Here is a 27,058-nt window from a genome sequence, read left to right as displayed (position 1 = left end):
ATTGTTGGTGTCTACCTACCCAATCCCGTGTTCTCTCATGGTCAGCTCTATGTTGCTTTGTCTCGAGCCACCGCAAAGAGAAACATAAAGATACTCATTCAGAAGGAGAAGCCGAAGGAGAAGTCCAACAAGCAAAAGGACAATCCAGAGAAGCGAAAAAGTTCGACCGTGTCCTTACTGACCTCGATGAAGAACATCGTCTACAAGGAAGTCCTTACAGGCTGAAGTCCGGTCTTAATAGACCGGCAGGTTATGTAATGACGCAACATTTACTCTTGTGATGGTCAAGATTTATTGTAATTCGTTTTTTACATATATCCTTTTTATTTGGTATTTTGATAGTTGGATGTATACTCCATTTAGTTGAGCTACTAAATGCATTTCAATAATCAGCCGTCATGTTGGCACCATCATCGCTGTTATATATTTTCTACTATCGCAATGTTTCTGGCAGTGTACATGTCACCCACCGTAGTATTTCATGTGTGATATGTGATTCAGATATAATGATTGGCTTGAAAAATACATGGAACATGCAATGAAACTTTTGTGTTACGGCAAGTGATCATATCCATTGTTATTATTTTGGTATTTTGATAGTATGATTGAATGTAAATTTATTGGCGTCCTTATTAGCCCTGTATTATTCTGATATGTCAGAAGTACAGGACTATGATTTGTCTGAATTATAAGACCAACACACGCAGAAGGGAAGTTTGTGTAGCTTTTCAAGATATATTTTGCATATGTACATCTAATAAACAATAAAATGGTAGCCTGCGTACTTGCAAATATGTTCAAATGGACGTGCTACTCTGGAGAATGTGACAATGCACGTGTCTGATCGCTGAAGTGTGCAGTATTTTGGAAAAAAGATTTATTATCTGTACTTTCACGTATCTAAACTAATTATTTATCAGTTCAGCTCAAGTTTCATTTTAATTTCTTGCGTTGGCTCATGTACCTTCATGAGTTTAATGCCGATCTGAAAGAGTTCTAACATAAAAAATTGTAGAAGGCTGCATTAATCTAGGACCTGGCGAGTATTGGTTCAGAGAGGAAGCATCGTTCTGTAGTATTTTAATGATGCTGGTTGGGCTGAGGGTCGTCGACTTAAAGGTTGCACCCAGCCAAGACGTTTGTCTGTGCAGGTATCAACTGTTTAAATGTTCATCAAAATGTGTATCCTTTTCTAGATGCCATTTAATACTAGGTTTCTCTATTTACCTTCTGATCATAGCATGCACCAGATTATATTCTTTTGGGTACGTCCGTAGCAACTAGCATGGCGACTAAGGCTCTTAGCTAATTATCTAGAGCAAGCTTCTATATTACTTATGGATTTTCTGGTGCAACATGATTCAAACCCGGGCAACAAGAATCAAATAAATAAATTATTAGAGATTGATAACTCCTAAAAGATAAGCTTGGAGGACTTTCTCTGGCCTCAGCCACGGAGATTTATCCAGCTTCCCCTTTGTGACCTACCCGTTTGTGACAGGGTTGCCATGTGGTAGTGGCCATAGTGTCCAAAAGTGTGTCTGTAACAGGAGACTTCAGCCTGCAAAATTATTCATGTGCTCCGGCAGTGATTTCTAACATCCTATACGGAGCAGTCAGCTGATTGAACCATAACTGTACTGCTTAGAAGATGGTAGCTGAAAATGTTTGAATTTGTTTCCTGCTCTTAGGCTACCTTTGTAGATGCATATCCTCTGCTCTCACTTACCTTTTCAACCCATTTTAATAATTTGAACAGACGCTTGCATCTAGAGTAGCTGAAGAAGTTGGTGTGGAACTTGGAGAAGAAGTACGATATACAATAAGATTTGAGGATGAAACAAACCCTGTATGATATAAGTTTTTATCCTTTCACTGATTTTCTTTGTCTGAATTCTACAGCGTGGAACACATTTTTGTACTAATTTGTTTAATGTCATGTACTCTGCTTATGCCTACATCGTTTGACACGGCATGACCATGATCATATTGCCTACATCCGCGCGTTTGCGTGGCCGCCGAGGCTGGATACCTGGAGCTGCTAGAAGGATGGTGGCATCGGCCGCTGCTGGAGGGGATCAGTTCGTTTCGAGTTGTAGGGAGAGAATAGAGGGACGGATGGAGGAAGGCGAGTCCATGGGCTTGCTGGCTTCTGCTGCTCCTTTCGGGAGAGAGAGCGAGAGATGAGCCATTTTTTTGACCGAATGATGTCGCTCATGTGCTGCTTCTGCTAATGCATGGACAGAGAGTGGCATCTGTCTAATACCGTTGCTGCTAATGCATTGACATAGATAGACAAAATTATGTTTATCATTTGTACGTATGTGTGTTGTACATATTGTTATGATGAAAAAGAACAAACAATATGATCTTTTGCAAATCTTTGTTTGACAGAAATATTTGTAGTCCAATAATATTTTTGGATATACATTAGGATCGTAAATTTATTGTGTTATACATGATTTATTTGAAAATACTAAAATTAACATTTGTCCCGTAGCTACGCACGGGCAATAACCTATAACATAATTAAAGATATCATCAAGGTAATGGAAAATAACATAATAGAAGGGAAAACAATAAATAAATTAATGTGATTATCATAAAGGTTAAGAAATATTCATATAGAAGAAAATTAATTTTTCATAGGCAACTGAAAAATCAGATACGTTTTCATAGGCAAGTGATCATAAATCACAAATTTGCATTAATGAAATATAATATGAATCATTACGAAGGATCATGGCCCGATTTTGAGATGTCTGTTTCCTTGTTTAATAGACAATTTTTAATAGGCTGCCAAATATTAAATATCTTAATATAGATATGTCACCCACGGGGGCGTAGCCAGCCAAAAACAAATTTTCATCACTATTTCGTTTTCCCGCCGCCCTATGCTTATATAAAAAAAGCCCCGCTGCACCATATTTATCACCATCTTTATGTAGAGGAGAAGTCATCGCCTCCACGACTACAATGGTAATCTCATACGGATCGTTCACCTCTAAGAGGGTGATGGCGTCGCCGCCAGTTCCTGTCATCAGTCAACCCATCACCCCTCCGATTAACAGGCAAGATAGAATAATCTTTTTGTACGTATAGTTGCCATCACTAGATAATGTGTTATTTTATTGAAATAATCACCATTGTTTGGCCACTAGAATGTTATGTTCGTTGTTTGGTTATTTTTATCCTCCCCTTGCAAAATAATTTTACCTCATCCTTTTGTTTTTATTCTACGCACAGGAACTTGAATTTTCATCGCGTCCAAATGGAGCACATATATCAGAATTGCTGGATTATTCAAGCTAGGGTCATGTGGAAGGCTCACATCAAAGAGAATGCCATGGGAAACTTGTACCTTCAGTTCATACTACTTGATCGGCTGGTAAGGCATTAATCATCTACTTGATAGCCCGCATTTTCAAAATACAATATTGATAAACATGTATTTTTTTGCTCATAGTTGTTATGATTCATAAATATATATTAGGGAACAAAGTTGGAAGCGATTGCGTACAACAGGCAGGCAATCCGTTTCAACAGCATACTACAAACCGGTAGGACCTATGATTTCAATCGCGTCGGGTTCAACCCCACAGATTTGCCAGATGGACATTTCTGGTACCTAGCCATGGACTTTGTCACCACACTAACTGCTACGACTGAGGTTAGGATGTCGGCACAGCAAATAACGCCGACAATTTTCCCACCGTGCTTCCCACAGTTTGGAGAAATATTTGAGCTACGGGACAAAACCATCACTGGTGCATCATCTTTATATTTGTTCTTGCATATTAATCCGTACAACTCAGTGCCTCATTGTTATTTCAAATTTGCAATTTCAAATTTGCAGATGTGGTTGCTATCCTTGCCTACGTTGGTCAGATAGAATATAAGTGGGATTCAATATATGAACGCCGCGTCCCTTCACTCGAGATTGGCCTCATGAACTTTCAGTAAGCGCCATTTATGATTTGAGATTTTCATATGCTTTTTTTTGTAATTTTATTGTTGCAATGATAGACTAACATTTGTATTTGTCTGTAGACGGCAGATAATTTTCTTACGTGTACGTGAAGAGCACGTTGGGCGACACTTCTGCCACTTGCAATGCACTGGCAAGCTGTTCGAGAAGCTTGTTGTTACTTACATTCAGGTAAATCGAAGGCAGCGATGCTTTCAAACTATGAGGGAGAGCACATTCTTCTTCTCTCCTAACATTAATGATGATCATCATTATCTACAAGGTAGGGGTTGCGTTCTATTTTAAATTTGTTGTCAATGTATTTTTTATGTACTACTATGTCACTACTATATAACACTGATTTTTGTCGTAGATATCCATGAAGCCAGCCTCATGACACTTGATGAAACACGTGCGTACGTCAATGGTGTTGTTCAAGCTAGGAACAATGGAGGCTAGAATTATATTTGTACACAAGTGCACAATTTGTCTTAGATATAAAAATGTATGAACGCTTTGCATGCAACATTTTGTTGCCAATTGTCACATTATGAAGTGTTCGATTATGTCTTGGAGGTTTAATAATATGTGATATTCAATAAAAAAAATCTATCTAACAGTGTCGTCATATTTCAGAGCCATATAATGTGAAGTTCTGAACTATATATTTGACTAATATATATTTGATGACCAAACTGTCCATAATGGACTTCAAATGGTAGCCTGTCTACTCTCATTTGAGCTACACGTACGAATCTCTTTCAGTCTAGGTTCAAATTTGTTAATATACAGTGCAGCGCAAAAAGAAAAATATGTTTACCTTGACAGATGCTATCGCATGCTATCATGCATTATGACATACCAAAGATAATATAATTAATTTTGTACATGGAATCAAGGACTGCCATATGCCCATGCGTTGTGTTTTTTTCTACACACGGAAACAATAGTTCTTCAAGTGACGCGGGCTCTTTGATCGTGGTGAGGAGGACAAAAATATAAGAAGAAAAACTTTGTGTTTCTTTATATTTCTCGGACGCCCGTGTTTGACGTATATTTGGGAAATAAACTAATTGTTTCTTTTTATATATCTGGAGGCAAAGTTTGGAAAGGAGTCATAAATTAGGAAATATATAATCCGGCGTTGATACATTTGCCAGGTGGAGCATGCAACGAAAATAATTTTATACCATGTTTTCCTATAGTTTTTGTTATGGAATATTGCCATTACGGAAGGATATGGGCCACCTTCCGAGTACATGCCCATGATTCCTCCCGGCGAGGATATGTCAATTAGAATTATAATTATCATTAAAGTCATTTCCTTCCAAAATGTTATATTGTCCAATCTCCCGGTCCGGCCTACCATACGTTCAATGGGTTTCCCAGTGTGGCCATTAATATTCCCTTAATCGGATATGTTTATAAGGAAAGTTATATTAGGCTTCTTCCGATCGGGAAAGAGAGACATATATAATAGATATATAATCCGGCGTATATTTATTTGCCCAGTGGAGTTTGGAAGAAAAATATATGCTTGTCCTTTTATTACCAAGGATCTATAATGGAAACGTGCACGGATGGAATAATAAAGGGCACCTTCCAATCCATACAACATGCTAATGCGTCACCGACCTGGTGCCGGACACTCATATATACTCATATATATGGTCCGGCTGTGAGTCCACCGTTGTCCACTGCCCCCTCGCTCGCTCGTCTTGGTGCTAAGATGACTTTCTGCCCGTGCCAATGGCTGCAATGCCGATTTTTGATGGAGTGAATGACGCAGTCGAGTACATATACAACTACGTCATGCTTTCCTCAGTCGAGGAGCAGTTAGAGTTTGTTCTGGCAGCCCTAAACTCTATCTATAATTTATTTGCAATTATTAGCTGCAGATCAGTACCATTATATTATGCATTATCGCCATCTTATTTTGAACCCGAGTAAAAATTTGTTCTTCCACATAACCCACGTCGATGAGTTGGTCACGCTCATAAGTTGTTGCATGGATGCACTGGTTAGGATCATGCGATCGTTTCTAAGTCCATACGGTTCTTAAGATCTGCAAAAATCTGTTCATGCGCTAATATTATCCTTTTACATTACGCCATGTTAGTACCATCCACAGCACGTTATTTTAAACTACAAATTTTCAATGAACTGTAGTATATTGCAACGGGTCCTGGTGCATGATACATGTACCATTTATAGTTTTTATCATATCTGTAATAGGAATAAGTTGCAACCGAACATATCATAATAGATTTGGTTATCTTATGAAATAGTATTTATTTTCCTCAAATGACATGACAACTCCAATTTTTAGGTACATACATTTCAGACCTTTCTAGAGTTATGAATACTAAGTATTGTTTGCCCACATATTGAAGTACAATATTTTTATGATACCCTGATTTTATCATGCCGGTTTATTTGCAGCACAATATGGATAAGGAGCCCTCGTCCATTCATGATCGAGTTAAGTCTACGGACTATCCAAGACACCATGCGAGGTGATACATGGATCAATCCGAGCTGCTTCGATCTTGCAGTGCGTAAGCTTAGTAGCGACGCGATACAGAGGAACGCAGGAACATACTTTGTTGGCTCCACGCATATGTTTGATTTGCAATTCCATGGCCTAGCACGGGTGCTGAGTCAGACTAGCTTATGCCAAGCTGAACGCACCAACTTGTTGATTAACAATGTCATTGTACGGCCTTTGCTGAAATACAACGTGCTCATGACCCCTTCCATTGTAAGGATTTTCCTTTTAAAATTTGGTGTGTATACTATCTGTTCACCATTAACTTTGTATACTTATTGCAGTACCTATTGCCGTTGTATTTGGTGGATTCCTCGTACGGCCTCCTTGCAATTAATATTGAAAATAGGAGGACTCTCCTGATTGATCATTCTAACGAGTCATTCCTAGGCTCAGAGGACTTTCATGACAAGGAACTTAAGAAGGAAGCCCTGATAGTTCTGCAAGAATTTGGCAGTGTATTGCAACAGGAGAGGCCTCGTTTGAATCCCCAACTCGTGGATTGGCCACAAGATCATACCTATATTACAGCCCCGCGGTAAATGTTTTAATTGGTCATGCACATTATAGCCTCACTGGTATAGGTTCTAACATATGGAGTTTTTTTGTCACAGCCTGGACTCTGGATTCAAACTCCTACAAGAGATGGCTCACCAAGATGATACTCTCGGGCATAACATTTCCAGGACTTCGGTAGGTGCATATATAACAAGTTTCTCTCTTCCATATATTTGTTGAATATAAATTTTTGTTCTTCCACTCACATAGGTTTGTTGTGCAATTCATTCTTTAGCAATTTATTTCCTACATATATATAACAATTCATTTTTTTATGTTTTCTAGGATGCAATACAGCTCAGAAAGAACTTGCTGGTCCAGATGCTGACGATCAAAGGCAATGAAGCAGCTGGAAACATCCCAGCTGAAATTACAGCGGCCTTGATGTTTTTGGACGAATGAATATGGACTGATGCATATTCAAATGTCGCAGATATAATAAGCCAATATAGCTTTGTTAGGGATAAAATATCAGATTTATCCTTTTGGCAATATGAATAATGTATTGGATTATATATATGTAGGGAATAAATGCTTCGATGGCACCCTCTAGCGTCGTCTTCGCTTCAACGTTGTCTGCTTGTTTTGGTTCTATCTATATAATTTGGCTTCTATGTATATTTTGTACTATAATACCGGTGCGGTCAGGAGCAGGTTTGTTGCTCCCGGTGAACCGGAGGCATTTTGGAACGGACCATGGCAGGTTCAGCCGGCAAATGAGGTTTTCAGTCATCCCTCACATCATATATCGTGTAACTCCATCCATACACGCTCTGCTATACGTTACAAGGGTCGGAAATTGTCACATGCCAGCTATGGAATAGCCAACTAAAAAACATGATGGTTATAAGGCACGTTGCTTCCATTCCCTTTAATCTTAAGTTCTCACGTTATCCAGCATTTTCCGACAAACAGTATACGTGACCAACAGTTTTATAATTTGATGTGGGGAGAAGAAAATTATTATTAAGCTACTCTAATGGAGTCACATCTTTTTCAATCAAATATAATATAATCGAAAATAATTTGTGTTCTATGTATGAACTTTCTCTAAACAAAATAGCCATGTATTCCTACATATGACGTTAAATAACAATAAAATAATAAAATAAAGGAGGCACCAATAACTGATTCAGAGGACGAAAAAATAGGTGTCTTTTTCAAACAGGAAAGAGATAATCAAAAAATGTGCGTGGATTTGGGAAATAAATAAACTAAATTGTTTTATCAAGTTTGGATCTTTTACATATTCTCTAATTTATTAGCAGATGCATTCCGTTGCAATCCTTCGGTGTATATACATTAATATGAGTTCATACATTAAATATTTCATTTGTCTCGGATAGAAAAATAAGATTGTATTAAATCTAGAGATATGATTTTCCTAATAAATAAATAATGCTTGTACATGTAAAGGAAGTGGGCTGAAATAATGGATATGGGAAGATATTATCTAATATTGGGAGATATATAAGATCCGTCCACAATTAATAATAATTTCTACAAGGAAATGAATGACGGCATTAATTAAACGGCGTTCAACATTTGGAAGGCAATATCAACTCTCCAATATATTAGATGTCACGGTAACAAAATGATATTCTCCATCTGCCTACTATTTCACCATCCACCCAAGTTCACATATGTCCCATCAGCAATTTCCGATCAAGAACGAATTTTATATCACATGGAGGCGATCATTGGGAACGCTGCGCATGCACCCCAAGAGGGTGCGCCCGCGCCCCAGGAGGATGTTCCCGGGCCCCAGGAGGATGTGCCTGCGCCCATGGATCATCTGCCTCCACCAATGCATGCCGTGGAAGATGCACTCGAATACATATTTCACTTTATCATGGGCATTCGAGACCAAGATACATTAAAGTAAGTTGTCTTTTGCTACATACAAAACATGTTGGAACACTCTGCTACACATCAAGGAAAGATAGCTAGACTGGCAATCCTAAAACATTCATAGGTACATGTATACGTTTTTTAGTTGATTTGATACGTGTAGATACGTGTAGATGAGGACAATGTGACCTCATGCAATGTCATGCAAACGCCATGAATTCAGATTCTAGATTTGATACGTGTAGATACATCTAGGTGAGGACAATCTGACCTCGTGCAATGTCATGCAATCTAAACATGAATTCGGTTTATAGGTTAATGTAGACAAAGTTAAACTAGAAGAGGACCATTTATGTCTTTTGCTATATGTTGTTGTGGATTTTTTTCAGCTCAATATGGATAAAAAGCACCCGGCCGTACCAGATCGAAATCAGCCTCCGAATGATCCAGGACACCCTTTTTTTTCATAAGAAACTTCATCCCGAATGTTTCAACCTTGTTGTTCGTAACCTTGCGAGCGCTGAAGTAGAGAGGACCGCAGGCACCAACTGGGTTGGAAGCAAACATTATTTCGACTTGCAGTTTCATGCTCAGTCACAGGCTCTTAGTTACTCCTGGATGACGCAAGGAGAGCGCATCATGACGCTGATTAACTATGTTTTGGTCCAACCTCTTCCTAAATACGATGTGTTCAACTCTATAATTGTAAGAGACGCTCGTTATTAAAGTTAGTTTTTATTATTATAATAGTAATTGACATGTGTCGACCTGCCACAGTATCTACTACCATTGAAACTTTCGGATTCCTCGTACGGGTTACTTGTAGTCAACCGGCTGAGGAGGAGGGTTGTCGTGATGGATCCATCCTTCAACACGTTTGATCCTGAAGATAGCACTCATAACATATTGATGAGGAAGGAAATCACTTTGCTCAAGGAAGAATTCAACAATGTGTTGCAGACTAGGATCCCGGGTTGGAATACCCAAATCATGGATTGGGAACAAGAAACCATGTCTTCTGCTGGTCGTAGGTAATGGACTAAATTGATCGCATACATAAGATGCAGACCATTATAATGTTTAATATTTAATTTTTGTGTTGCAGCAAACACTCTGGCTTATTTGTCCTACAGGAGATGGCCCACCAGATAGGTCGTTTGCGTAGCATGGGCTGGATGAACACTAGCGTAAGTACATATACGATGACTTGCTGTGTGCTAATTATTATCCAACCAATTTATTAAATGATTGAGATTTTGCACCTTTCATAGGATCCAATACAGCTCAGACACCAAGTTACGGTCCAGATGCTAATGGTCAAAGACAATGAAACAGCTGCAAACATCCCGCAAGAGATTAGAGCGGCCTTGAGGGTTATAAGCAACTGAAGACGGACTAATGCATGCAGATATGCCAAAAAAATACTATACTTCAGCTTTGTTAGGGATCGATTTGATAATTATTTATTTTTGATATGAATAGTTAGATAATTACTTTATGGGGTCTTCTATACACGTACGTTTAAAAATTTTATGATGTTTTGGTATTATCAAACTATCCAAACTTTATGGTGTTCTGGTATTGTTGAAGTTTGGTTTTACTACAATATTGTTGGATTATTAATTGATTTTGTTGCAACGTCATGAACGAATCATTCGTTTGTCTGCCATGAAGTAGCAGTGAGACCCATTTGGGAAGCTGTACAGGGCTAATATGGTTTGACGCAATATGAGATGAGTCGCCAGGATTTATTAGACGAAAGGCACATTCATCCTATACGAGGTTTTCTTCATCGGAAATAATCACATTCCATCTAGAGAATAGTCAACAAACATATGACGGTCATACAGGCACCATATACTACCTCGTATAGTATAACTCCATCCATACACGCACTGTTATACTATACGAGGTTTTCTTAGTCCGAAATAATCACATTCCATATGACGGTCATACGGCACGTACCTTGCATGTATTCTTAAATATTGAAGGTGTCCTTGATCTTGCTCTCTCGCCGTTGCCTTTAATTCCAGCTAGCGAATAAACGCTTATTATCTTTTGTGTGCTCCTGAATAGAGTAAAAAAATGAGAGAGGAATAGTTTTTCTTATTGATCAGTACCTACAATAAAAAAGTAAAACCATGGTAACAGTAGATATGTTAGTGTGCAGGCTGTGAATTTTAATGAGTTGCATACAAATCAATGATAAGTTCATAATTTAATGAGTTACATACACCACAGGTGCCTCGGTGTAAAATACGTCCTCAAACCCGTTGCAAGTTGTGAGCAAGTTAGCTAAATTCATCAGCGTGGCACTGACTGAAGAGGAGGATAGAGCTCTGGTGTTGCTAAAGAGGTGGTGAGACTCTCCAGTTTTGTGACACTTACCAGCCTATAAGTTAACCAGGTTGGTGCCGTTAGCCACGGAAACAAAGTTTACTTTGGTAATTCCTGGTTTATACAATGGACAGTAACATGATCAAAAGTATGGATAGGACAGTAAGGACAATCAGCACAACACCTACTGAAATAGACATTCAGATCAAAAAGAATATGCCCCAAATTATATGTGTTTTTGAAAAATGTTCATCATGTATTCAAAAAAAGAAAAAATCTATCTTAAAAATTGAACATGTAATAAAAATAAAATGTGTAAAATTATTCGTACATTTATACAAACACGTTGGACATGTTTTAACTTATTTATAGTATATCTTAGGGGTAAGAATAATTTTATTATTAAGCTACTCTAATGGAACCACGTCTTTTCCTAACATATAAGATAGTTGAGAATATCTTGCATACGCAGGTGAAAATAATTCATACTAGGAAATGAATAATGGAAAGCATGCACGTATGGAAAGATATGGGGCACCTTCCATCTGCCTGAGCGACCATGTCCTGTCAGTCTTTAATGCCCCCGATGTTGAAAATCAGGTGGAATCAAAAGTTTGCTTATTATTTGGCTTTTAAAAATGGAAGTTGCCTTATTATTTTGAAGGCACTTAAGTCTTGAAGATGCATCTGTCAATCAGGACGTGATCCCTTCTTATAACCTTCGACGAGCTCCGGTTTCAACACCTTGGACGTGGTCTCTTCACCAATTTCCGATCACTCACCACTCCCATCAATGGAGGCTGTGCACGGAGCAATTGGTTTTCAGGTCGCACCACAAGAAGCTTTGCCCGCCCCTCAGGAAGATGCGACCAACGTTAATGCCCTAGCAGATGCCGTTGAATACATTTTTCAATCTATCATTGCTGTCCAAGACGATGAGGCACTGAAGTAAGTAGTATTGCTCTGCGTAATATTTGGTTTCAATATGCTTGGCTTCTGATTGCATAGTGATAATTATATAATCTAAGTGTTGAAGTCATGTACAGGTAAAACATATTTATTGCATCATTAGCTATTCATCTAGACTTGTGTAGTACTGACTATTAGGAATATGTTGATGACTGCTACAATTTGTTTGTTGCTTTTACCTTAATTGATTACTTCTAATTATAACTCCTTAGATTAATGTTGCTTTACCTTGAGTGTTCATTGTCTCCTACACTTTGTTACCTATGGTACATGTTGCCATGTTAATTTTGTACACAAAAAATTGCAACAAATTATCACAAAGGAGTTAGCATGTTTTTAATTAAATAATTTTTATCACTGATCCTTATTATACAAAAGAGTTAAACAATATGTGATGTTTATTGGTAAAGATTGGTCTGTATTTTTTTGTCAGCACAATTTGGATTAGAAGCGTACGACCGTATCAGATTGAAATCAGCCTACGGATGCTCCAGGAAACAATTTTGCTTTTTGGACAATTTCATCCCGAATGCTTCAATCTTGCAGTTTGTAAGCTTGCGAGTGCTGAAGTAGAGAGCACTGCAGGTACAAGAATGCTTGGAAACAAACATTTTTTCGACTTGCAGTTTCATTCTCAGGCACGGGCCCTCAGACACTCTTGGATGAATCAAGAATCACGCACCGCAGTGCTGATTGACAATGTCGTTGTCCGGCCATTTCCTAAATATGATGTGTTCAACTCTAACATTGTAAGAGACTCATTCTTATCATTTATTTTTCTTATTATATTAGCTACTAACATGTGTCTATTTACCGTAGTATCTACTACCATTTGTTTCGGTGGATTCTTCATACGGACTATTTGTAGTCAACATGGGAAGTAGGAGGGTTCTCCCAATTGATCCATGTATCGACGCCTATGGTGGACCATACAGCTTTCATAGCACTGAAACGAGGAAGGAAGTCACAATGTTGAAGCAAGAGTTCAACAATGTGTTGCAGATGAGGATCCCTGGTTGGAATACCAATCTCATGGACTGGTCAGTGAACGGCAAGTCTTCTAATGGCAGGCGGTAATATACTAAATTTATCACATACTTTATAAGCACACAGTTATAGTTTTAATATAGTTACCTTTTTGTAACAGCAAAGACTCCGCTTTCCTTGTCCTACATGAGATGGCCCACCAGAATGGTACTGCTCATTCTGGTAGGATGACCACTCGCGTAAGTACATAATAACAAGGTTTGTCATGCAATTTATTTTCCAGCAAGTTATTAAATTTTTTTTTCATTTTTATAGGATTCAATACAGCTCAGAAAGAACCTGTTGGTCCAGATGCTGACGATAAAAAACAATGAAGCAGCTGGAAACATACCGGCTGGAGTTAGAGCGGCCTTGAGGGTTTTAAATGACTGAATATGGATCGATGCATATTCATATGTCATAAATAAAATTCCCGTGCTACAGCTATCTTAGGGATTGAAGTGAGAATTATCTATTTGGCAATACGAATAACTTTATAATGCATTGGATTATATATACATATAGGTTTAAATACTTTTTGGTGTTTTGGATATATTAAACGTTGGTTTTGCGACGCACCCTATAATTCCCTGTATCGTATAACTCGATCCAAGATATGTGAACTATAACTCGAAATATCACGTCAATGAGTACAATAAAGTCATGCATTATTTTGAAGGCGGTAAGGCGAGGCAAGGCGCCGGAGGGGGGGCCTCACCGCCTAATCGGTAAGGCATAAGGTAACGCGGACGCGTTAGATAGTTCTAAGCAGTAGAATGAAGTAGAATTTGTTAGGCAACTAGGCATAAACACTACACATCTTGCACTTGCTGCTGGTTGTAGAGCGCATATAGGATCCATCCTCTTTGCACTTTCTCTTCTCCCCAACATAACCACTATAACAGAGGCAGTGAGCAACCAGCAAAGCAGCTAGCGCAAAGCAGTGAGGAACCAACAAACTAGGAAACAATGAACAACTGAAAACAACAAGCAATTAACAACTTAACATGGAAGATACAGAGCAGAGGATGGTGGGGGAGATTGGGGAGGCAGAGGTGTTGTCTCCTTGCTGTTGCTGGTTGCTGTTGTACTGAAGAGGAGGAGGATGAGCTACTGGAGAGGAGGAGGATGAAGAGCTGCTGGAGAGGAGGGGATGAGGATCTTTGTATTGTATGGAGAGGATCCAGAGAAGGAGGAGGATGTGTGTGTGGATTGACGGTTGTTTCTCCCTCTCTTTCACCCCTCTTACTTGTTGACGCCAACAGCATCTCTGTTTCCCACCAGAAGACTGTTTCCCACCTTAAACTACTTCCCTGCCTGGCTGGCAAGCTCAAGGCGTCCAATGATGTCACGAACTATATCTTTGGCAATAAGAACTATATATAACTATCACGTCAATGCCTACTTATCAAAATCAGCACTAAAAGAAAAGTAGTTGTCGTAAATCATAGTTTGATGGAAAGTATGTACCTCATGTTCAAGTCCCTCTGAAATCCAACGATCATTTTCTGCATGTTTTGCCTGCAAATTAAAGTGTAACTTGACCCTATTAGAATGAATTAATGGACTCACTTATCAAAATTTAGTTGAGCATACTCTTACATGATAAGGCTTCAAGGATGTTCCTGATTGTACATTCACCAAGTTTAGTTTATCAAGGAACACATTTGCACTGAAAACAAACATTTGTACAGGGAAATCAATGAGCCACCACGACACCAAAGTATATTCATGAGAATTTTGATTATAAAAAGAGACTGATAGTAAACGGCCAAATACATTGGAACTTATAAATTGAGCGTAGTAATATTAATATTTCAAATGAGGAAATCATCAAGCAATTTAGGTTTTATTTCTCATTTAATTAAATTCATAGTGCTTGTTATAAATTATTTGGAAACCCATAATATCTATGGATCTTATTACTAAACAGACTAGCCTGGTACTGTTTTATATATGAAATTTGGGTTGGCTAATTGGATCCTAGCCTACCAAGACGACGATGCATTTTGCTTCACACGTGAAAGAAAAAATAACAAATCAAACAGTTTGTTTGTCTTACACAGATTGTGCAAATATCATCAAGCTTAACATATATAAGACCACTCACAATATCACAGACCCCCACACATATATAACCCCAGGCTTGCATATCCGGTGCAGTGAATATTCGACATAAACTTGCGAGTAGAGGAACCTACTACTACTAAGCTACTATACTAATCAAGTCACATTTTGTTCAATTTGCTACCGTGTAGTTGTGTAGAGGATGTACCTGGTTGGGCAAAGTCGCTCGAGTCTGCTCTGTCTCACCATCAAAAATCACCACCGTGGCCGTGTCTTGGCCGTCGGGGATACATCTTCGCCCTGGCCCTGCCTGTGAGGCCGGGTCATGTCTCCTCGATACATCAGCGAGGAGGATATCAGGTCATGGAAGCATAAAGGAAGAATTTTCTTCAAGTTGCTACCATGTATCGGATGTACCTAAAATGGGCTAATTCGCAGGAGTCTGCTCTGTCACAGATGGGCTGCAGCAGTTCCACGCCCCCTTGTGACCTATGGCCGCTCGTACTTAGTCGATGTCGACCTTGCAAAAGATCGATGATGCATTAGGTGCATTTTGTGTTTTGATTGTGCAAACAACAAAATCTGAAGGCTGCTAATTGCCATATTTCAGAAACAAAACATTTAAGATTGTTTGTTTGTTAATTTAACTTGATTTATAGTACATGTTGAACTCATTAAATACACATAAATTATATATAAAGTTCATGTTTACCCCTTCAAATTGAACAATATTAACAAAAGAATAAATATTTAAATAGACAAATAAGATATTTCATTTTTATATATGGGAAAATTTTATACCTCATAAGAACTAATAAGTAACTTAGTGGCATGCAATCAATGATAAGTTGTTTATTTAATTAATACAACAATTTAATTCTTTAGTAAGTTCTGATTTCTGACATATTTTCTAATTAATTAAGATGTGTGCGTTTGATGAAAAAAGCAAAGATATCTGACCATACAGAAGTACATATCTGAAAAAGGAAAGATATTTGCACCATACATAAGTATATATCTGAAAAAAGGAAAGATATCTGCTACCCAGCCTTCCCCTGCATGGCCTACCTATATATTTTAACCTCATGTGCCATCCCTCACCCCCTCCTTACTCTCCCTTCCCCCATCACAGATATCAAAGGATCAAAATACCCATACTTGGACGACAAATTCCCGAGGAGTACCTTCAGTAAGCATGGGGCATCAAGAAGGCGAGTTCCTCTAGGTATGCAACTTTCTGGATCTTTCTCTTCTGTAAAAGGGTAACAGGTGTTAGATTAGGATCATGTTTGGTCAGGCATACCATCAAATTCCAAAAAAAACACCAGTGGAGATAGTGCCATCTTATAAAAAGATCATAGCCAATACAATTGATTGTAGATCTAATCAAGCAGTCCTATTAGGTGGGCTACAACTGAATACAAACAGTTCTTTCAGATATTATAGGCTAACAGTCTATTCTGGACATCGCACGTGCGTCATACACCTAAATTTTTAAGTCATGACCATAGTTGACTGCCTAACTTTTTAATGTAATCTCATATATATATTCGAGCCAGAAAAACAAACAAATAACTTATTAAGTGTTTCAACATGCCAGAAAACAAACAAATAGAATAGGACTGCTTGAAGATATATATCATCAGAGTCATAATATTAAGTCATTACATGTAACAGAAATTGCATGAGGACAAAATGCTTCGATGGAATAGTCTAAAATTATTCACAATGGATATGTAATACTCTAATACAAACTATATCCCAACCGAATGAATCTACATTCTCAAGATAGAGCAAGTAATACAATGAATATAACAACTATATCCGGAAAGTGTCAAAGCACAACATCTGGACAAGCAAGCAATAAAAGCAAAGTTGGGCAGGAAGATCTATTACTGTATGATGCAGTACGTAGAAGGTTGCATATTCAAATTAAAATAAACTACCACTGGTTTTGAACAGAAAAACTATACAGAAGTCAAGGGGAGTAATTGTATATGACATAAATAAAAGAATATATAAGGAATACAAATTCAGCCATAAGTTCCAGGTAAGCATGGTACTAAAGTATAGAAAACAAGATAATATGCTGCTCATAAAATTATATACAATTTACCTGCTTTCCAATTATTTGTGAACTGTTCTCTTTCACTTTAAGTACTTTTTGAACTCTTTGTACAGCAGCTCTAGCATTTTCAATCTCCATGTGTGCATTAGTTCGTTCTTCGTCAACAATTCTAATAGCATCTTCAGAAGCCTGTGAACGACATAGAAAGAGTGATTTGTGAAAATCAAAAAATGGCAATATACCAAGATTAAGCATACTTGATATGGATAAATTATGTTTATAAAAAATACTAATGATTGTCAATCCAAGAGGAATTGGAACATGCTTTACGCACAAATCATTGCCAGCATGTTATTTTCTTAACCATGTTAAGAAAATCAGGCAGAACTCCTAAAAATTTGTTGTTCAACAAACCATTGGCAGGCCCCTGAAAATTTGTTGTGCATTTGCAAGAAAAGAAAACCATTTCAAATTTGTAGTACTGTTTGATAGTCTGTTTCATAACTCCCAACAAAGGCAAAACTTCACCTTGCCTTGCTTAATCATGGCAGATAATTAACATTTAAAAACGACAGAACTAAGTTTTCCTCCAAAGCCCTAGCAAACATCTAGCAAGCATCTACACAAACATATGGAAACTAAAATGCTCAATATTCAGTGGAACATCTGCACAAACCCTACAAAATAGAGCTAAGGATGCAGAGATGCTGCCACAGATTAAGGATTAATTTGCTTACCATCAGATAAGCGGGATCCGTGCGAGCTAGCTGTTGCTAAGAGGGAGTTGCTGCCGAGGGGTGCAACAGCATGAGGCGGGCACAGAGCGATGTCCTGTGGCCGGCAGGCTGGAGCGGTGGGGATGTGGACGGGTGGCCAGCCGCGCCGTTGGTTGAGGTGGCTGTGTCCCCGCGGCGCGTCGGTCGGCGCACAATGTGCTGAGTGCTTGTGCATGTCATCGCTCCTCGCCGAGGGCGTCGGCGTCGGCAAGCAGTAGTCGTCTCGGGTCAGAGGTAGCAAGAGCATGTAGAACACTACTTTAGTGATCTAAACTCTCTTTTATTACCTTACGGAGGGAGTAAGTAATAATAATGTGCCTCCTATACTCTTGTATTACAAACAATTGATAAAGGAACTACGTAAAGACGGGAAAATAAATAAATCAAAGAAGCCTTTTCATGTTCACGTATCATCAAGATAGACAAATTAACTGTTGCCTAGAAAAACAAACTGAAAGAGAGATCTAGGCTTGCAACTGACTAAACAAACTGAAAGAGAGATCCAGGCTTGCGACTGACGAGAGGTTATTTTGTACGAGTATAGAGAATTACAACAAGAGCACACATTCCGTTGAAGCTAAATCGATGTTCTTCCTATAAATAAGCTATAAATGGATGCTTTCTTCGAACTAAGCTAAAGAGATGTTTCAGCAAACCAAGACTAGAAGATTCAAGCTTGCAGGCACAAATAATAGGCTAAATTGATGTTTCAGCACAACAAGACTAGAAGATTCAAGCTTGCAGGCACAAATTACAGCTATACGTAAAAGCTATACTGTAAAAACTGGAGCTAGCATAACACACAATTACGTAAGTGTTACATAGAATTTTCCGGCCATCCTGTTCTTTTACTATGAAACTTAAAAGGTTGGGAATGTATAGAAAGAATGGAGAAAAGTTTATCCTACAATACAATGGCATGGTGTGAACATTATTGACAATGCAACCTTGCAGGACACAAGTTTGAACCCAAAGCACATAACTGCAGCCTACATGTATAAATCAAGATTCATTACTCACAGATTCATTTTATAAGAACAATGTGAGTTGTAATATCAAGGACGATTCTATCAGAAGAACTCATTATTAGGAAGGCATTAGGCTCTACATTTCTTAGTTTTGCTTGACAAACAGTTTTACTCTACCAAAGTAGACAATGATAGTTATATGAACATAACTAGGCAGGGCAGGGCAGGGAGGAATGCTCTTGAACTCACCAAAACGAACATGGGCAGCATTCTCCCTTGGATAACACTGAGAATTATCCGCAAACCCAGCATTGCGCTTGGCATAGTCACTGATCCGAGCAGGAGACAAGATTTCCACATCGTCATCGTCGTCCTCTGATGTCGCTGGTTTCTCCATATCGATCATACGGCGGTAACCAGACCTCCCCTGTACACCACCATCATCAGGTTTTCTCCTGACTGAGCCCTCAGCACCAAATTTTCCTGCAACCCCGTTGCCACACCAAATGGCCTGCTTGCCTCGTAGCTCATGAGAAGAAGCACCCAGCAGATCCGGATCAATCTGTGGCAGCAAAGCAGAGAGACTTGTTGATTTAGATTGTAGCAATAGGAATTTGGGGAAAGTTTAGATGATTCCTGTTTGGCCTGAATAGCGTAGCTCACCATGTCGGATTGGGAGGAAGTAGCCATGGGCATGGAATGGGTGGGATAGAGGACATCATGGGATTGCTCCCAGAAGGGCACATCAGGCCTGAGATTCCTCTGCGCCCAATACAGCCTATGCAGTTCCTCGACCTACAAACACCAAATCAGATGCAACCACATGAGCAAGGGAAATATTTCACAGCACAAACAAATTAGCTTTACGTCTACCGAATCTGGCGAAGAAATTGCGAAAACAATTGACTTTTATTCGTGGCTATATATTATTTTTAATCGTGATTTACACGGGCTGGCTTGTGAGGAAAGAAGAGATTTTTGCGGGGAGCAAGTAGGTAAGCAGGGGAAGGCACCTGGTGGCGGTAGGCGTGTTCTTGGCGGAGCATTGCGTGGCCGAGGCGGTGGTCCTGGGGCGCGGGCTCTGGCGACGGCGGCGCGCAGTTGAGATCCAAATCCATGACAGCGTATATGATCTGCCCCCTCCCTGGATTGGACTGTACCCAACAACATGCAACCGAGCAAGCAACAGAGAATCTAATTGAGATCAAACGAACAAATCGACCGGCAGGAGGAAAGGCAACCAAATATACTAAATAAACAACGGATTAAAACAAGAAAATATAGGCCAAGATTTTACTTACCTAGGCGAGGCAAAACATTTGGCTTCCGATGCAGGGGAGGAAGCTAGCTAGCTACTGGTCTCCTCCTCCTTTCTGCATGCTTTTCTTGTGATGTTTTCCCCTCCCCCAGCAATCGTTGCCCTCGCCGTCCATGTGAGGTTTTCTCATGGCGCGGCGGCACAGAGAGAACAGATAAGGAATTCAGTGGCTAAGAAGACGAGGAGGGGCGGATCTGAGCAGCCCGCGTTGAATGGATTTGCCAGGCATGGGTAGTGGCTTACCGGAGTTGTGTCATTGCAGGTAGTGACGCGTCGTTGCGGATCCAGCTGCGACATCGCGGGAGAGTAGCGCCGCCGCGGATCCGACCGGAGCGGGACCGCATCCATCACCCGCAGGTGCTCCAGGAAGCGCGCCCCGTCCGTCCCGCTCGGTCGCGCAGCCCACAGCAGGCAGCCCCAAGGTCAGTGGATGTAGGAGACCGATGTGGTGGCCGGCGGAGGGGAGAGTTGGGCTTCCTGCTCGTCGACGCGGGCGGCGATGCGGCGGGGGGAGGGGAAAGGGCAAGAGGGTTTGTGTGAGTGAGAGACGATAGGAGATGAGAGAGTGAGCGAGACGAGAGGATAGGTAGAATGCGGCGGGGGGAGGGGAACGGGCGACGCCGCGTCGCTTTAGTTCTACTGCCGCCCTAGCGGCCTGCATGCCAGGTGGGCCATGCTGGCGGGCCGCGCAACAGGCCCGTCGTGGCGGGCCTGGCTTTCTTTTTTCTTTTCCTTTTTCTCTTTATTTTTTTGGGTTTCTGTTAATATTTTATTTCCTATACTTTTTTATTCTTTAGTTACATTGTTTTGTTTATATTATAAAATACAGCGTTCGTTGCATGTCACAAAAGTGTTCAATAGTATTAATGAAATGTTCATGGGTTTTTTCAACAGTTCATCATCCATAACAAAATTGTTCAACATTTATTATAAAATGTAAAATGAATATATAATCAATGTGTTTTTTAAATTTGTAACGGTATATTACAACAAATTCAAATATGTATTCAAAAATTGTTCAAATTATATTACAAAAATATATAATCATTGTGTTTATTTGTTTATTTTCTTGTCCTTTTATCTTTCTTTTATTTTTTTGTTTATATTTTTATCCTATACTCTTTTATTCTTTATTTATAATGTTTTATTTTTATTATAATATACAGAGTTCAATGCATGTCACAAAAGTGTTCAACGGTATTAAGGAAATGTTCATGTTTTTTTGAAAAGTTCATCGTCCAATACAAAATTGTTCAATATTTATTATAAAATGTTAAGTGAATATATAATCACTGTGTTTTTTAAATTTGTTAAGTGTATATTACAAAAAAATGAAATATATATTAAAAAATTGTTCAACTTATATTACACAAATATTGAACAATTTTTGTTTTTTGTTTATTTTCTTTTCAATTTTCTCTGTTTTTTCTGTTTATAATTTTTTCCAATACTTTTCTATTCTTTATTTATATTGTTTCGTTTTTATTATAATATAGAGAGTTCATTGCATGACACAACAGTGTTCAATGGTATTAAGGAAATGTTCATGGTTTTTTACAATAGTTCATCATCCATTACAAAAAAATTCAACATTTATTATAAAATGTTAAGTGAATATATAAAAATTATTGAACATTTATGATAAATTGTTCAACTGTGTTTTTGAAATTGGTTAAGTGTATATTACAATAATTTGAAAACTGTATTAAAAAATTGTTCAACTTACATTACAATATTTATCATCACTATGCATTTTTTGAGTTTTTTCAAAATAAGTTTGATACTTAATATGTCGCTCCGCAATATTTTTTTGCGGGTTACAAGAGTTCCTTAGATGTTTTTTAAGATTTATTACATGTTGTTAGTTTGTAGCCAGTTTTCTACACGGCTGGAGCTCGTTACATCCAAATGGGCCATCCCAGTCGCCCCCTGCCATGCTTAAAGGCTCCCGTGTTTTGCTTACCGCATGTTAACCTGGCCGGACTGTGATTATTCTTATTACATATACTAAGAGGAACAAAAAAATAGAAAAAACACATATACTTGGTTAATGCTGGTTAGTTAGCATGTTTTTGTTTGTTTCTCAAATTTCAATAGCATATGTAATTAATTTAAAATCATTTAAGCAATTTCAGATGACCACTTACTTATATATGAACATTATAATTTGTTGTTTCCTTCAATTGCTGTATTGGTAAAATGATCTGAATTGCATATTTTCTAATATAATCATAAGCATTTTTTATCACAGCTAAAATAGTTGTGTTAATTTCACATTATATGATGCATAAATAAATCCTATTTATATTTCTGCATAGATATAAAGTGATGGGTTCCGACATACGCACTGATGTAACGATGACCGCACTGATACACCACGAGAAGAGGTGCATATAGCTAACCTTACTCTGTATGTATATTATAGATGATAATATGAATGGTCTATTTATATTCTTGTTTAATCAGAATATAGGAGAAATGGATATGGACTTCGGAGATGCACGAAAAGAATCCATGGAGGTTTCAGATGCAATGTCGCTGGAAGGGGCCGGACATTCACAACATAATAACGTCGAAGAGGTTATATCTCATAACAAACCAAAAAAGGATGCTAAATTGCATGTTATCCCACAAGGTATATGTTTATATTATTATCTATCTTATTTTTGTGATCTTGCCTTTTGTATTCAACTAATTTGGTTATTTTTTTGTGTTACTAAGTTGTCTCACTTTTTATGAATTTGACAGACTATGTTTGTACCCCTAGAGATATTACAGTCATCGAATCAATAAAGTCTGCCCCCAAGAATACCCAGTTCGTGGACATTGGAGATGCCTTGTTAGCAACCGACGATTTGAAATGCCTTATAAAAAATGATATGTTCTTACATGACGGTGTAAGACCAATTGCACAAACTTTGTAATCAATAATATGATCAATATATAATATCATAAAATATTAATATATTCTAAATGTTGTTTACAGGTGATAAATGCTTACATATATTGCATGCTTGATCACGACCATCTACAAGACAGAGCGGGTGAAAAGGTACACATTATTAGCACGTTTGTATCTGGCCAGATAAAAGAAGACGATGAAAGAGACATCGACCCATCAAAATATCGTCGCATCGTGCGTCATGTTAATACTTATATACAGCAAGATATGGTTAGTTTTTGTCTTATGGAATGTTTTTTAGTTCATATGTGTGATTATATATTAATAATTATATCTAATTTTGATTGTGATTTGTATGATATTTACACCAGTTATTCATTCCGATTAACGTGCCGGGCTACCATTGGTATCTAGCAGTTGCCAATGCCAAAAAACGAGAGATCCAAGTATTGGACTCACTTGGTGAGAATGTCAAACGCAATGACCTTGCTACTACGGTAACTATATATTTTTTACTCATCTTAACATTTGTTTTGTTTGACTTCATCCCTAACATTTCTCATATGATAGTTACGGGGGCTCGAGAAATGGCTGAAACTTGCAGAGCAGAGTCCGGAGTTTATCAGAGGTGATAAGTGGCCCGATCTCAATGTTACAAAATGGACGGTTGAAGAGCAAGTTCAGGAGGCAATACAAACCGATGGGTAAGCAATTGTTAAAATGGTTTGTTTATTTGATTCATCTCTATGATATTCTAAAGCATTATTTTATAATATTATAGCGTATCATGTAGATTGTTTATGCTAAATTATATGGAATATTGGACATCACATGGACTGTCAGACCAGTTCACCTAGGTATTTCATTTTTATACATTATCTTGTTATTTTATATGAAAATATTATATATATTTTTTGTATAAATTTTTTGTAGGAGGATATGAAATATTTTCGTCAAAAATTAGCAGTCATTTTGCTCGATTCAGAGCTTAATAAGCTAAAAGGATGTCCCATATACCATCAACCTGTCAGCGAAGAAACTTTAGGTAATTCTGATATCGAGATCCTGGATAATCACTATCATTCCCACGGACCAACGTCAAATAATTGCCGACCTCTGCAAGTACATCATGTCGATCGATGATGCCGGGTGTTTGGAGTAAGTATCATGTATCAATATTTAATGTGCGGATGTATATTATTGTTCTTCTTACCATCCAAATTACAGGAAGGTATGGGTCCTGACCTGCACACCCGATCCAATGAGCTTAAGTCTTAAGAAACTTCAGTGCATACTTAAGATGGAGCAGCCTATGGACAATGATTGCTTCAACACTGCCGTGCGTATGCTGGCATGTGATGAGGGAGTATTGTTCACAGACCCTCCTATACACTACATGGATCTACGATTTTGTGTAAGTTATCGTAACTCTTCATTCTATGTGACATTAGTATCAACATGTTTAAACAATATTTCTTCTTTTACTTAGTCCATGATGCTAGAGTCAACACGAGGTCAGAAGTTTTGTGAGAAGGAAACTATCCAGACGTTGGCAACATTATTTGATAGCTGGCCTGGGATGGAGATCGACATCTCATCTTGCAATAAGGTAAATAAAATATTTTGTCCATCGTTATCATGGTTTATTGTTGTTTCTAATAACTCCACTTGTAGATTTATCTTCCCTATGCATCCATCGGCCGATACATCTTGTACGTCATCGACAAAGAGGCACGTCGTCTATATATTATGGATCCTATTCAAACATCACAATCGTCAGAGGATAACAACTTGAGGCATTCACTGAAATTAAAAAGTTTTGCAAGGGATTTCAAAGAAGCACTCGGAATAAAGATTCCCGGTTGGAATTATGATATATCTAAATGGCAACGTTTATTTCCGTTCGGTGTTCCAACGAGTGTGGACGGGTAATGAATTCATAACAAGAATATTTACTTTTGTTATCACTATATTTTTTACATTATTAATTCAAATTTTTGCAGGAATGTGTCTGGCTATTTTGTTTTCCATTTTATGCTCTAGTGGAATGGTAAAGAATTGGTGAAGCCGATTTGCGCGGTGAGTATTGTGCGTTACATGTGTTAAGACCTTCGGCGTGAAATTGTCATACTAACTACATGTCTTGTTTCTGCAGGATGGGTATGAATTGAGGAAGCATTTTTTATTATACTTACTAAAACATCGTGGGAATGAAGCTAGAGGAAACTTTCCTGATATTGTGAAAGAATTTCTTAAACGCATTATGTAGATATTAATAGTTTTGTAATAGATGTTCAGTTGGAACATCACTCAGCTTGTTACATGGACATGTCGTTAATTTTTCTTTTATGTTATCCAATTACATTGCAATAATGGACTTCAGTTGTTAAGTAATTGTGTTTGTGTTATATTCTTTGTACATGTGGAATTTAACATGTAACTTTTGTAAACTATTTCAAGAGCCCGTGGCAACGCACGGGCATTCTACTAGTAAGCATAGATGACGACGATATTGTCTACTTTGCTCATAGTAACAACATCGGGCTCCTCAAAAGATTGGAGTTGGTGATTGCGGTCAATGTAAGGAACAAAACCCTGCGAGGAGTAGCTGAGATGGATGTCCAGAAGAAGAACTTCATCCTCATGCCCGTATTCTGCACGAGTGACATTTGCAGACATCTGAGGAAGACTATTGCAGTCTCATCTCAGTAGAGCTTAATCCAACTGAAAATAAGCTGGCAAGCCAACTCACAAAGAAGACTATAAACCAACTAGGGCAGTGGCGGAGCTAGCATTTGAGAACAGGGTGGTCCGCCCTAAAGGAAAAAAATTGATAACAAATACTATGACAAATGATCTAACTAATTACCCGTATCACACAAAAATAGATCAATATGGTCTGACAAACACACTAAATTCTCAATTAAGTCTAAGTTTAACATAAATAAGCCTACATAGTACATACTACATGGACCATTGTAAGTACATACCTTAAGTTCAAAAAGATTATGTTTCTTCCCTTTCTTCACAACTTCTCTCTGAAAAAGGGAAACAATGTCTTCGGTCCTCCCTCTTCATTCTTCGAACAATTCTGCAATAAGAATTTTTCTATCAATAAAGCTATTTGGGGAAGAATTGATGCACAGAATTATGTTGTTGGTCGGTTCATCTATAGGATAGATAGCATAGCAAAAAAACCTAAATCAAAAATAAAATTGGGTATTTGAGACCTTAAATCAGGCTCACCTGCTGAGGTGCTGCCGCCGGACTGGGGCAATGGGCAGCCGCTGCCGGCTTTGCACGGGCATCAGGCGGCCGCGCGGGGTAGGGGTGCAGCCACGCAGAGCAGGGGCACACTCAGCTCGCAAGGGGGAGAAGAGGAGGCAGGCGGAACCTCCTCAGCAGCTGGGCGCCGGCGACCGCCACTGGGGAGGCGGGAGGGGCTCTGCGACTGCAAGGGCATCGGGACTAGGGACGAGGCGGCTCCGTGGCTGGTTTTGCTAACGCAATCCATTGCCTCAATGTAGATGACGAAGTGGCCGTGGGCTGTGGCTGCATTCATAACACGTAAGTGTTTTGGGCCATTATCTTTTATCTGGCCCAGTCAACAATCCATAGGTATATGGGCTGACCAAAAATCCCAGGGTGGGCCGCGGCCCACCCTGGTCACCCTGTAGCTCCGCCACTGAACTAGGGTGCATGC

The 27,058-nt window shown here is 38.6% G+C and overlaps 2 protein-coding genes across 3 annotated transcripts in view; one reads left to right on the top strand and one right to left on the bottom strand.

The window, feature by feature from the left end:
• Nucleotides 1-26,352, top strand: part of LOC125540419 (uncharacterized) — a 37,363-nt gene extending 11,011 nt beyond the window's left edge. The window contains exon 2 of the mRNA XM_048704036.2: nt 25,856-26,352. Within this exon, the coding sequence (XP_048559993.2) occupies nt 25,856-26,067 (212 nt within the window). The 3' untranslated portion in view covers nt 26,068-26,352. The remainder of the gene's footprint in view (nt 1-25,855) is intronic.
• On the bottom strand, nt 10,696-26,639 carry LOC125540420 (uncharacterized). Of its 2 annotated transcripts, XR_015617711.1 has the most exons (11): nt 26,602-26,639; nt 26,346-26,446; nt 20,149-20,289; nt 19,799-19,930; nt 18,129-19,697; nt 17,440-17,580; nt 16,508-16,575; nt 15,532-15,843; nt 14,859-14,928; nt 14,727-14,777; nt 10,696-10,992 (listed from the first exon to the last, which is right to left on the bottom strand). XR_015617711.1 is itself a non-coding variant. In XM_048704037.2 (4 exons), the coding sequence occupies exons 2-4, from the start codon at nt 20,251-20,253 to the stop codon at nt 19,281-19,283; spliced, it is 654 nt and encodes a 217-aa protein (XP_048559994.2). In that variant the 5' UTR covers nt 20,254-20,289; nt 20,437-21,358; the 3' UTR covers nt 18,837-19,280. The 2 variants fall into 2 exon arrangements, 1 of the variants encoding a protein (XP_048559994.2); XM_048704037.2 differs by lacking the exons at nt 10,696-10,992; nt 14,727-14,777; nt 14,859-14,928; ... (3 more) ...; nt 26,346-26,446; nt 26,602-26,639 and adding an exon at nt 20,437-21,358 and having other exon boundaries at nt 18,837-19,697.
• Between the last annotated feature and the right edge of the window lie 419 nt (nt 26,640-27,058).

The sequence above is a fragment of the Triticum urartu genome, chromosome 2A (assembly GCF_056163025.1).
Source record: "Triticum urartu cultivar PI428250 chromosome 2A, HENAU_Tu73, whole genome shotgun sequence".
Classification (NCBI taxonomy): Eukaryota; Viridiplantae; Streptophyta; class Magnoliopsida; order Poales; family Poaceae; genus Triticum; species Triticum urartu.
This window is presented reverse-complemented; position numbering and strand designations above follow the sequence as displayed.

Coding starts and splice junctions, on each gene's coding strand:
- LOC125540420 (XM_048704037.2), bottom strand. CDS start 20,253: ATGGATTTGGATCTCAACTGCGCGCCGCCGTCGCCAGAGCCCGCGCCC. Junction 19,931..20,148: donor AACACGCCTACCGCCACCAG/GTGCCTTCCCCT, acceptor TGGTGTTTGTAG/GTCGAGGAACTGCATAGGCT. Junction 19,698..19,798: donor CTTCCTCCCAATCCGACATG/GTGAGCTACGCT, acceptor TTGCTGCCACAG/ATTGATCCGGATCTGCTGGG.